Source organism: Bemisia tabaci, chromosome 10 (assembly GCF_918797505.1).
Source record: "Bemisia tabaci chromosome 10, PGI_BMITA_v3".
NCBI lineage: Eukaryota > Metazoa > Arthropoda > Insecta > Hemiptera > Aleyrodidae > Bemisia > Bemisia tabaci.
The window spans coordinates 9492725-9506529 of record NC_092802.1 but is presented as its reverse complement, the minus strand read 5'-3'; the positions used below and the strand labels follow the sequence as shown (position 1 = coordinate 9506529).

The 13805-nt window shown below is 39.3% G+C and overlaps 1 protein-coding gene across 1 annotated transcript in view; it reads right to left on the bottom strand.

Annotated features, from left to right (window-relative positions):
* RhoGAP15B (RhoGAP_ARAP and RA_ARAPs domain-containing protein RhoGAP15B) overlaps nt 1–13805 on the bottom strand; it is an 85095-nt gene that overhangs the window by 19532 nt on the left and 51758 nt on the right. Inside the window, exon 4 of the mRNA XM_019053462.2 lies at nt 8523–8706. Within this exon, the coding sequence (XP_018909007.2) occupies nt 8523–8706 (184 nt within the window). The remainder of the gene's footprint in view (nt 1–8522; nt 8707–13805) is intronic.

The window sequence follows — 13805 nt, the reverse complement described above, 5'->3', positions numbered from 1 at the left end:
ATTCGATACTGATATCGAAACTGCACTCGAATGCGATATTTTCTCTCTAAAAAAACCACGCCTTCATTACGTTGAATTTCTTTGTCAAAATTGGTAAGTGAGTGCTTTAGTCTCCTGACAACAGAATTGCGATCTCAAAATTGGAGAAATATGATGAGTAGCTGAAAAAATGGAACCAATTGATGCGATATATCGCAGGCCGTTCTGACACAAAATATGGCGTCCATCGAATCACCTTAAGAACAGCGTCAAGTTTCCAAGTTTATAAAAAATACTACCATGTGCACGTTCAATGTTTGATTTATAACGAAAGTAAACCAGCTTAAGTTTTTACGACGATAGAAACGTTCCATCAAATCTTAATAAAATAGTCAACTCGCTGAAAATATGTACCGCATTTTTGCGCCTGGACAGCGCTTTTGGCCAAGTTTCCGAATTTTTAAAAGGTACTTGCGCGTCTTTCACGCCCAAATGATTAATTTATATCAAAAATAGTCTATTAGGATTCTACTATTTACCTCAATTTTTTGAAGCTCTAGCGTCACTACTTCAGTGCTTCCATACCATGTCTGTCAAAAAATCCGGGATTCAGAACTTCTTGGTTCCAATGTCTCCCACTCCATGACCGTCATCCGTCCCAGGACTCCTTTTAGATATTTTCAGAAGTTCCGAGAAAGTTCCGGACAATGCAAAAGATTCACAGACTGACTGGCCTATTTTGGATGCAATGTTGAATCCTGACTTTTTGCGAGGACGGTGCAGTCATTTTAATGATATTTTTATTAACCCTTAAATGCTGAAGCCGGGTCAAATTTCGAGGCTTCCTAACAAAACCTGCCCCGCAGATTGGATGGGGCCGGTTCACGCGAGCTTTAGATATTGATCTGCAAATCATTCAAAAAAAAAATCGAGTATGAACACAGTCGAAGACAGAAGGGACCTATTTGGGCCTCTTTTAAAACTTTTCTCCCGAATCTGAGCGACACCTCATTGGTAGCACATAGCGGAGCATTGCGAGTTCATGCCTCGAGCCATTGCGCCTTCAATTTTGCAGATGCAACACGGACATCCATCAAGCACGAATAGTCGTATCTCTGCGCCGTCATCGACACGAGTCCTTTCCCTTGCTCCATTTCCTTATTGTGTTGATTTCGTTTGTCTCACTTGTAGTGGTGCTTCAAAGGATTACGTGAGCAACACAGCCGAAGGTAGGAAAAACGTAATCCGGCCTCGCTTTTTAACTTTTCTCCCGGATCTGACTAACAGCCTAGAGAAGAGCATACCTATTGCGAATTCACGCCTCACGACTCACGCCATTGCGCTTTTAATTTTTCATGTGCAATATGGATATCCATCTAGCACGAATAATTGTATCGCGTGTAGATGCCCTTATTTTTGAAATTTGATATGAGTTAAGGTTGATGAGTTGAGGATATTATGTTAAGGTTTCATCATATTTTTTTTCTTCTCTTATTTTGCAATCCGTCACAGGGGTGCATACTCGGCGCGCCGTGGGAGCGTATCTGCCAGTGGCAGGTCGGCCTTAGGGCCTATCTGGGCCTGGTTCCTCGAAACGGCCCGTTTTTAAGGAAAACTTTGGTTTTCTTAAAAGTGTTGAAGAGAAACTATGGTCCAAATTGAACTCAGCGCTAAATTGCATTGGGATTAGGTAACCATAAAATTCCTGACGTTTGTTCAGAGGAAGAAAAAGAAGAAAACTCATTTGCACTCCTAAGTTATGCTAGACAGACAGCTTTGAGTCCATCTGCGTTTCATTTTTTACGATACGGAAACCGTCTATACTTATTCTGGCGGTAGCTACAAAATATTTGGGAAAATGTATTTTTAGCGCCTAATTTTGAATGTATTGTAATCCTTGAATTTTTTCTCACTTCCGATCTGCGAGGAGTAAAACCTTCGTCATGGCATCGCATAAGTGTAAACTATTTGAACGGGGGACCTGCATGTCAATTTTTAATACTATTTTATCTGTTATAAGTTGGTAATGTTTGTTCTAGTTGTTAAATTCCATGTCCGGAGACTCGTAAAAGGACTTCACTCGAAAATAAATTCTTCGCCTTTTCTCAATGACACCAAAAGAAATGGAGGGAGGAAAGAAACAGTCCTAAGAAAGTTCTGAAAAATGCGATTAGTTTTAGACTTTTCAGGCCCGAACAAGAAACTAAGCGTTTTCTTACCTTTCGGGAATTTCTCTTGATTCATTTTTTGGATTGAAGAAAAGGATTCGTTACTAAGTTAGCGACTTTACAGCCTTCCTGCCATTTTCTCAAAAACACAATTCGACGTAATTTTTATATTTGAGGAAGTATCTATGAAAAGCGCAGACGATGATAGAAACTCGTTTACCTACACTGGAAAAAAGTCTCTTGGATCCGGAGTCCAGACTCTTAAAAAATACTCTCCAAACAATCGGATTTTTGCTTGAACAAAAAAGAAATCCGCTTGAATTAAGAGGCTGGGCTCTCGTTTCAAAGAAAAATCCGATTGAACCAAGGGTATTTTTCTTGTCCAATCTTTTAAGAGTCTGGACTTTGGATCCAAGACACTTCTTTTCCATCCGAGGGAAAGAATTAAATAAGACTGAACATTTTGAAACCTCGCAACCGAGAGACATCGATTTCAAGTTTGTTACTCCGCTTTGCTGACAAGTGAGAAAAACTACCTATGGAATAAATGGAAACTTTCACCCAATGGGCCTGTTGCAAGGTTCGGGGATTTGCAAATTGATGCCTGATTCTTATGGCAAATTTCACGAAAACAACGATGGCGCTACTAAAAAACCTTGAAATGACCTCTCAAACTCAAAATAAGCTGTTTTTGGAACCGACCCATTCAAAAGGTCGTTTTTCAACCGCCATACTTGTGATTGGTGGAGCCTATATATTCTGTGCTTGTGACGTGAAATGGTTCAAGAGCCATGGTTTCTTCATCACTTACAATGTATTTTCCCGTAAGGAAATGGCAGCCGCTTTTCAAATGCAAATATCGAGTCAATCGATAATTTTTTGATCAAAATGGAAATCAGAAATGGATTCCTCGTACGTTTAAATGGTTAAAACCTTCATTAGATAAATAAGAACCGACGGGATAAACCCTATTTTTAAGGAAGACTGTAGTCAATGGGCGATTGTTTACATCTGCTTAGTGATAACAGACATGGACATTAGCTCAACATTTAGCCATTTTCATGAGTTTTTACTTTTTTGTCACTATTTGAAGGTAAGTTTATTTTATAAATTAATTGTTTAGTGCCTTAGGATCATGTTAAAAGCTGTAAAGGTATACTTTCTTACTTATTAATTCAGAACAAACTCCGGCAGTCCAACGCTCAAACCATGGATGTTCTCTCAATGCGTGTAAATCATTCTTAACTCTTCAACAAACATCTCAATATCATTCAGAACGTTCCCACGTTTTATAAACTTATGTTATTTTAAAATCCTGTGTGTTTTAAATGTAACACTATACAGAAAAATTTATCGACAAAGTCTGGTAACCGAAGAAGGATCCTACGTCTACTTTCCTTGCCTCCAGCTAAAACATACCAGTCTCCTCATCTCATCAGTATTGTCAAAGGAAAGTTTTTTTCATCATCAATGACGGATACTATCATTTTGGTGTCTTCAGTGAGGCATTAAAGGGTGAAATAGTAAGAAATAACAACTGACTCGCTACATCCAGGTTTGAGCGTTGGACTGCCGGAGTGTGTTCTGAATTAATTAGTAACAAAGTATACCTTTGCAGCTTTTAACATGATCCTAAGGCACTAAACAATTAATTTATAAAATAAACTTACCTTCAAATAGTGACAAAAAAGTAAAAACTCATGAAAATGGCTAAATATTGAGCTAATGTCCGTGTCTGTTATCACTAAGCAGATGTAAACAATCGCCCATCGACTACAGTCTTCTTTAAAGATAGGGTTTATCCCGTCGGTTCTTATTTATTTAATGAAGGTTTTAACCATTTAAACGTACGAGGAATCCATTTCTGATTTCCATTTTGATCAAAAAATTATCGATTGACTCGATATTTGCATTTGGAAAGCGGCTGTCATTTCCTTACGGGAAAATACATTGTAAGTGACGAAGAAACCAGGTCTGTCATATCATTTCACGTCACAAGTATGGCGGACCCGAAACGACCGTTTTGAAAATCCAAATTCTGAGGCGTTTTTAAGTTGATTTTTTGGGGGTTTCCGGTGATAAAAAAACTCCGGGAAAATTCCTGTGACATCAGGAGCCTTAGTTCTTTCGATTAAAGCGATAAAAAAAATTTGTGCAACTGGCCCATAGCGCCATTTTGTGAGCATAGGTGGGTGAAAAGTTGATCTACTGGAATAAATGACACTATATTTCTACTCCAATTTGCTAACTGTTACTTACTCCCTTTTACTGATAATCACTAGCTATTTCTGATCATCATCAATTTTGCTGAATATTTTTTTAATACGGGGCAAAGGTGAAATTAAAAATCTGTTTATGATATTACGATGTTAACTTCCCATAGAATTGCAGGCATATTTCATGCAGGAGTGTTTCGATAAAATGGAGAAGAATGGGTGGTAAAACGGTCATTAAAAGGCCTTATTCAAAAGCGGTCATTTCCAACCTCGCCCTGATCTTCGAAATACTTTCAGGGTCGATAGAGAATCACTTTCCTGGTCCAAAACACCGACGATTTTTGAAATCAAACAAGTACGGATAGAGTGAAAGGGGTTCAAAGATAAATATTTCAACTCGCATATCTCGTGAACGGTTTGTCGTAAAGCGATGATCTTAGTCCCAAAATATAGAGGAAACCACCAGCTTTCAGACAATGATGACCAAATTGGCCCATTTTGAAAAAGTCATCCATTGCTGTCACGTTGCCATAGTTCAAATTTTCAACTTTTAGCTGGGGCGATACCTTTATAGGTCAATCCTGTATAAAATCATTCGTCAAAAATGACAACATCAGGATGAATGATTAATATGTGATGGATACAGGGAAATCAAAGTTTTCGATCATAAAAAAATTTATGTTTACCTTCAACGGTTTGCTGGGTAGAAATAAGAGGAATAAAGAGGAATTGCTAATGAAAGCGTACCATTTGAGCTTTTTAAATTTAAGTCCATCCTAGAGAAACGATTTGAAAATGAGTCATGATTTTTTGTTGATGCAGCGAGCGGCAGCTGAGGCTAGTTCTGTAACATTCATATGTCTCGATATTTTGTTCTTTTTTAATAATTTTCTTGGGAAATGAGCTATAATGGGGTATAAAAATGCACAACCTTGCAATTCGTGATTGGTTTGAGGGCATTTGGTGATCTTGGGACTCGGAACAAACCAGGTCCAAGTGTACCGCATCCACTTTGAAAAATCATATCTCTCCTCCAACTTGTTTCCCCAGGAAGAACTTGTGCTTATTTTAAAGCTTAAACCAAGGTAGATTTACACAGGTATGGAAAAGTTGAAAATTTCCCATGAGCCTCAGTACGTGTCACATGACTACGTGACGTAGGTTAAGGGGCCCGTTTTTTAATTGAATTACAATCAAATTAACATTCAAACGTTTGTGCGTTTAAACGTTAAAATTAATATCGCATTAGCAAAATTGTGCAAAAAATCCCACAAAATTTTGACAAACGATAAACCGAAAATAATAAATCAAAATAATTAAAACATTCAAAATGGCTGACGTTCAGGGGCCGCTGGAGAGCCAATCAGAGGCCAGTTGTTAAGTTCTGTCGATACCTGTGTAAATCTACCTTGAGCTGAAACGGTCTACTTTCATCAAAAAATAGTTAGATTACTTTTTGTGCGATTCCTTCAACGTCACAGCTAAAAAGGTGAAAAACTGAACATTTGAACTACGGCAACGTGGCAACAATGGATTCAACAAAGTTCGGTATGTTCGATAACTTTCGGTATGTTCGATAAGTTTCGGTATGTTCGATAACTTTCGGTATGTTCGATAAGTTTCGGTATGTTCGATAAGTTTCGGTATGCTCGATAACTTTCGGTATGTTCGATAACTTTCGGTACGTTCGATAACTTTCGGTATGTTCGATAAGTTTCGGTATGTTCGGTAAGTTTCGGTATGTTCGGTAAGTTTCGGTATGTTCGATAAGGTTCGGTATGTTCGATAAGTTTCGGTATGTTCGATAAGTTTCGGTATGTTCGGTAAGTTTCGGTATGTACGATATATCGCGATAACTTCGGTATTCGATGAATCGAAAATGTTTCGGTATGTTTCGGTAAGTCTCGGTATGTTCGGTATGTACGATATATCGCGATGGCTTCGGTATTCGGTGAATCGAAAATGTTTCGGTCGGTATCGATCGGTAACGATCGGTATCGGTACGGGTTCGGTATACAGCTCTAGTCTGGTGGGTTTAAATTTATCGATTTTTTCGCGTGTTTTGCTGTCTTTTTTATTAACGATGCTCGAAAATGATCCACCCGCACGTTCGCGATCGAAATTATGATTTATTTTCGTTTAGAAACTCGTTTAAGTCTTGAAAATTTAACTTTGAAAGCCAAAACCTATAACCACCGGTCCATTTCCGGAAAAAGGGCACAAAACGGAAAATTTTGAAAAATTCCTCCCACAACACTGAAAGAAGTGTAAGTTTTACCAATGGTCGTTATTCATTCTAGGATGTATGAACGTTGATATGAGTGCCCCAGTTCCGAAGTATGTCATCATCAGTGCCCAGAAAGTAGGAATGAAAACTTCAAATGCGTTTTTCTCACGACTTGTTTTTTCGGTATGTGCCATTTTTCCGGAAAGCTCCTCAATTGCAACAATTTCGTGAAATGCTGCTCACATGTACACTTAAAACTCTATTGTTGCTATCAAACACGGTACACACTCAAAACTGGGAGGATTGATAATAAAAAGGGCAAAATCGAGAATACAACTATTACTCCTTGTAAGTGATTAATTTTGCCTACCCTATCATTTGAAGGAATTTGACCCGCCGGCTAATCGGTTTCCGTAACTTTGTCATTTTTTGTTGAATGGTGGCCTTCGTTATCTTGATAAAGACGGCGAACAAGCGAGCAACGGCCTCAGTGTTGATTTTCATCATGATAAATATTGATACTTAGGGTTATAGGACATTTCGTCAACGATTTTTTGTCCGCGCACCTGTTTTTTCCAGTAACTTACGTCCACGCGTTTTTTCGGCACGGGAGTTTTGGTCCACATGCCAGTTGAGACCAAAAGTTAATTGGTCCACATGCCAGTTGAGACCAAAAGTTAATTGGCCCACATGTAAATAGAAACGACAATTGCTCACGACGTTTTTGGATGAAAATATATAATGTCTTGGAAGAATAAGGGTTTGCTTGTTTTTTTGTTTCGTCTGTTTGGTCCAACGGAGAGTAATACATATATAGTTGAGAGTTTTGGTAAAAATGGGGGAGCGTCAATTCTATGAGACAAAATTCACTAAAACTCTCTGCACCTCTTTGGTGTAACAGGACTTAATTATCTTTCGAGACATTCCCACCTTGTTATACCTGAACCGGATAAACCTGTATATTTGCCTCAGCTAAAGGCTGTTAGATTTTTCCAGTGTATCATAAGTATCTTGAGTTATTTTGCTTGGAGAGATCTGTACTTTTAAAGGATGCCTGTCATTCTTGATACGTTCAATATCGTATAATACTGTGCAACACCTCTGTTGTGAAATAGTTGCTTCAGGCGGCGCACGGGCCGCGCCCACGGCCAGCGCGTAACGCGCATTGGCGCCTACAAACCTAAGTGGATACTTCAAGCATTGTGCAATGCGTGAAGTATCCACTTAGGTTTGTAGGCGCCAGTGAGCCTCTCGCGCTGGCAGCACGACGCTCCGCTCTGTTCGACTTTAATATTTATACTCGCATGGTCAGCGTTTTTTAACTCAGGATTTTGAAATGTTAGCACACTCTGCATTGATCATTCTCATTTAAATTGATGGGGGGAAATATGTATTAATTTATCAAAGGAGAATAATAATATAACGTGTCTTTTTTTTTCCTTCGATAAAATGTTTATCAACGAGGAAAGTTATTAATATTTTACTTCGAAATTTTCTGCCAATTTAGGTGAAATTGCCAACACAATTTACTATAAGACTGGAAGAAAAATATTCATGAGCTTACCAAGAAATTCATACTTTATTACAGAAAATTTAGCAACGCCTGAAAGCTAATACGGCGTTCTTCGTTAGCACGGAATCATTACAAGCCGAATCTATTTTTTTCTGAAGACCTATCATCAGTTGGACCGGGTTCAACAAATACTAGCCAAGTCGAATGTTTTTAGGGTGAGGGGGGATGGAGGAAGGAAATGAGTTGGTAGTTTTGAATTCAACTATTCGTTCCTCTCATGTCAAAAATCAAAAGTTAAAAAAAGAGTATATTCTGAACGTGAGAATAGTTGTTAAACTTGGTCCTCAAAATTAAGTTACATACGGCGTTCTTCCTTAGCATGGCAGAATAGAGGTTCGAATTGATGGTGCTCAGCTTACCTTGAGATAACACCAGCCTGCCCGGGTGAATTCGACGCTATAGTTGAGAGGGAAGGCGGTGGTGAAACACTCAAGTATCTTCTGCATCCAGACTCGCCTCTCGGTCGTGCACAAGGCCCCGAACATGTGAGGCCGACTCTTCGACACGTATACCTCGAAACAATGGATGTCGTCTCCGTTAACGCTGAAACAAACCAACAACCAACATTTTAGAATTCGGCCTTAAAATCATATCTTGGGGTGTGGCTGCTTAAAAAATGACTGTAGTCAGGTTTTCTGAGAAGCCATTAGAAAAAAGCGATGAAGTTAAAAAATGTGGGCTGAAAACAGACCCAAAAAGTCTTAAAGGCTTTTCTCTCCGGAGGAAATGTCCAGCCAACCTTACGCTTAAAGTGTTTTGATTACACTGCAGGGTGTCTACTAAAATAGACTGGCCAAAAATCAGTACTTTTATGGTACTATTTCAGTACATTCCCGAGAAATTCAGTACCTCCTCAGCGAGAAAATTCAGTACTTTTTCAGTGCTCCCAATTGACGAAATTCAAAAAATTTAAAAAATTTGAATTTCTCGCTCAAATTGCGACAAAAATGAAAAAAAAACCGGACCTTTTACCGGAATTTCAGTACTTTTTCAAAACTCCCAATTGACGAAATTCAACAAATTTAAAAAATTTGAATTTCTCGCTCAAATTGCGAAAATGAAAAAAAAATCCGGACCTTTTTCCGGAATTTCCGCACTTTTTCAGTACTTCCGGACCACCCTAAAAGATTAGTACTATTTCCGGATTTTCCGAAAATTCCGGACTTGTAGACACCCTGTTACACCGAAAAAAAACTCCGGCCGCGGAGGCCGTACTGACAGGCTAAATACTGCCGTGATAAGGAAAAACGCCGTATGAACCTGCAGGCGTTGCCAAATTTCCTTTGATAAAACGCGAATTTCCTGGTACATTAATCGATATTTTCCTCCCAATTTTTCAGATTATTTAGTTCGCAATTTTACCAAAAGATTCTGAAAATTTAAAGGAAAAATATTCATAACTTTCCTGAAAAATAAACATTATATCGAAGGAAATTTGGCAACTCTCAAATGTTCATACGGCGTTCTTCCTTAGCACGGCAGAGTAAGTGTCAAATTCTCGAAATCGAGTTTCCATCAAAGTTCGTCTAACCACTTTTAAATGAAATCACTGAAATTACTTAAACAGCTAGATTCATCTTAATTGTATCAAAAAGAGACATATGAGAAAGCCGTAAGTGAACAAAAAATGACGTAATTTCAAGCAAGACAGAAATCGGTGACAATATTCCTCCAGAGAGCCAATGAAAACAGTGCTTTCAAGTAATGAGTGCCGCCCTCTTCTGTCGATTTCTAACCTGAAAATGCGTTTGAATTTCAGTCATTACCTAAAAATTCTGAAAATTCAAAGGAAAAATATTCATAACTTTCCTCATAAATAAACATTTTATCGAAGGAAATTTGGCAACTCTCAAAAGTTCATACGGCGTTCTTCCTTATCACGACAGCGTTCCCGTTGACCGGATGAGTCACGCGGAGCGAGTGACGCGCTCGGGTCATAAAACCGGGATTTGATGGCAGCGCGCGCTGGCTGACGAGTAAAATTAATAAGACTCAACGAACCAGAACCTCCAACCAACGTCTGGATCATCCCAAGACCGGATGGGACGGGGCAGACACTGCAGGCTGCACTCCTTGCACCGGGAGGCCGGATCTGCGGGTTGATTGCTGAAATTGGTAGACATAGCGATGGACAAAGAAGACAAAAAGGATATGGAAGGATCCTATCGGTGGAAGCGGGTGGTTGCAATGGACAAAAGAGGTAGGTGATGGACTAACCAACAGCAACCCACGGGGGGCCCTATAATTAGTCTATCATTTTCTCCCTTAGTTTTTAAGAATCACTCATTACAACCAATAGGATAGCTCCATACTTTTTAAGTCTTCTTTGTCTACTACTTTGTCTATCAATTTCAACAATCAGCTCGCTGACATCCGGCGGACCTGAATCTCAGGCTGATTATACGATGAAAATTTTCCGTTTATGACAACCTTCAAGGTAGATACAAATCTGCCATAAAATTTTTAAAAATAGCAATTTTTTATTATGTAAAAAACTATCGGTCAACAACGCGAGAAAAAATTACGAAAACCTTGAAAACAAAAACCGCGACCGATCGTGAGTTTTGTCGAACACGAGGGAAGTTGCAGATCGAAGTTTCTTTGGGTGCCTCGGATTTTTTTTCGAATCGAGAAAATGATAGAGGAAAGAGGGCCGATCAGCCGAGAGGCCCGCGGTCCGATTATTGAAATTGATAGACAAAGAACACAAAAGAGGTATGGATGGATCCTATTGTCCGGAATCGGGTGGTTGCAATGGACAAAGGAGGTTGGTAATAGACTAATGAACGACAACCCACGAGAGACCCGATAGTTAGTCCATCATTTTCTCCCTTAGTCTATAGAAACCACCCATTTCAACCAATTGGATGGTTCCCTACTTCTTACAACTTCTTAGTCTATTGCTTTGTCTATCAATTTCAACAATCGGCTCGCTGACATTCGGCGGACCTGAATCTCAGGCTAATTATACGATGAAAATTTTCCGTTTATGACAAACTTCAAAGTAGATGGAAATCTACCATAAAATTTTTAAAAATAGCAATTTTTTTATGTTGTAAAAAACTATTCGCTTACTCATCATTCTACGGGATTACTACACGAAACCGGAAATGAAGACCCCTGCGGGCGGGGGAACGGCTTAAATGGATCTGGAGAGACTTCCATGCAGTGTCCTGATGGCTGCGAAGAAGCAGAACAATTGCTTCGTTAGGAGAGGAATGTCAGAGCCGGAGGCCGGAGAGGATAAGAAAAAGAAATACGCAAGCCTGAGCAGTGGCGTGGGGGTGAATGATCGATTATTGATATTTCCCCGTTTGAAGCTATGGCAAAGAATCGATTATTAAGGTGCTCGTTGCGAACACCCTGTCTATCGATCCTTTTCCATGAGTTTAAACGGCAGATCAATCGATATATCGCAAAACACGCCACGCCAGGCGCATTCGGCAATCGTGGGCTCACCGTGATTCAATATTTGAGAAGAATCGAAGAAAGGTCAGAACTGACCGCGTTCGTTCGGATGTCTGATGCTCTTGCTTTGGAAATATTTGCAAAGCTATTAATTCGATTGCTTTTGGTAATTGCATAGTTTGTTAAGGGTCGTCAGAAGTGGCATGACTCATTTTACTGAAGAAGTTTTTAAGATACTTATAGGAGAAAATAAACACCGCCTTAAAAAGAAAAATCATGGAGCAGAGGAGAAAAAAGAAGACCCATGAAATTTTTTCACACAAAAAAATGACTTGAGGTCAGCATCAAGACAACAGCCGCCACAGGAAGTCGCTCTTAAAAGAGAAAAATTGCTCCTCGATGGTGTAATCGAAGATCCTGTTGACGTTAGAATAATACAACGAATTGGCTTCTTAGAAATCAAGGATATGCCGTATTTCTTCCAATTAGAGGCTAAGAATTTGATGAATAATCAGCACAGAGAACAGATCCTTCTCCTCCCCCTCAAAAAAAAAAAAGGAGCAACGCCCTTTTTCGAATCCACGACCAAAAAGATCAAAGCATCAGAGTGCCAGCATGAATAATTTTTAGTATTATACCAATCATAATTAATGCCTCTAAGTCAGGATTGACAGAATTTAGAAAATGAAATTCCCTGACATTTCCCCGATTTCCCTGACACATTTTGGCGAAATTCCCGGTTATAGGACATTTCGTCAACGATTTTTTGTCCGCGCACCTGTTTTTTCCAGTAATTAACGTCCACGCGTTTTTCGGCAAGGGAGTTTTGGTCCACGTGCCAGTTGAGACCCAAAGTTAATTGGCCCACATGTAAATACAAACGACAATTGCTCACGACGTTTTTGGATGAAAATATACAATGTCTTGGAAGAATGAGGGTTTGCTTGTTTTTTTGTTTTGTCTGTTTGGTCCGACGGAGAATAATAAATAGTTGAGAGTTTTGGTAAAAATGGGGAGCGTCAATTCAATGAGACAAAATTCAGTAAAACTCTCTATACCTCTTTGGTGTAACAGGACTTAATTATATTTCAAGAAATTCCCACCTTGTTATACCTGAACCGGATAAACGTCTATATTTGCCTCAGCTAAAGGCTCTTAGAGTTTTCTTGTGTACGATAAGTATCTTGATTTCTTTGCGAGGAAAGATCTGCACTTTTAAAGGATGCCTGTCATTCTTAATACGCTCAATTTCGAATAATACTGTGCAACACCTCTGTTGTGAAATAGTTGCTTCAGGCGGCGCACGGGCCGCGCCCACGGCCAGCGCGTAACGCGCATTGGCGCCTACAAACCTAAGTGGATACTTCAAGCATTGTGCAATGCGTGAAGTATCCACTTAGGTTTGTAGGCGCCAGTGAGCCTCTCGCGCTGGCAGCACGCGGCTGCGCTCTGTTAGGCTTTAATATTTAGTGTTTTATAACTCATGATTTTGAAATATTAGCACACTCTGCATTGATTATTCTCATTTCAATTGATGGTAAAAAAATAAGAATCAATTTATCAAAGGATAATAATAATATGATGTGTGTTCCCCCAAAATTTCCAGACAATTTTGTACGCAATTTAATCTAAAATATCTGAAAATGTCAAGGGAAAAAATGCTTAAATTGCGTCAAAAATACACGTTTCATCAAGGGAAATTCGGCAACTCTCGAATGTCCGTACGGCGTTCTTCCTTAGAACGCACTGGAAAAAAAAACACATTGGATCTAGAGTCCAGACTCTTGAAAACATTGACAAGAAAAAAGACTCTTGATTCAATCAGATTTAAGCTTAAATCAAAAGGAAATCCGCTCAAATTAAGAGGCTCGGTTCTTGATTTAAGCTTAAATCTGATTGAATCAAGAGTACTCTATCTTGTCGATGTTTTTAAGAGTCTGGACTCTACATCCAATGTGTTTTTTTTTTTCCAGTGCGGCAGAGTTCTAGATTAGGCTGGGCTAGGTGGGCGTTCCTTGATCCTGTTAAATTCCTCTTCCTAATTACTAGACGCTTCAATTGTTGACGTCAGTGGGTGTCGCAGCAGCTCAGGGAGGTACGATGTCGGTGGCCGACAGACGGTTCCAAGTACGGTGACCCCAACCTCGGGTGCCACTAATTTCTGCGATAAATTCAGCAATCAAGAGCTTCATTTGTCGAGCCAGCACCGGGTCCAAGCGGGCCGATTAATTATT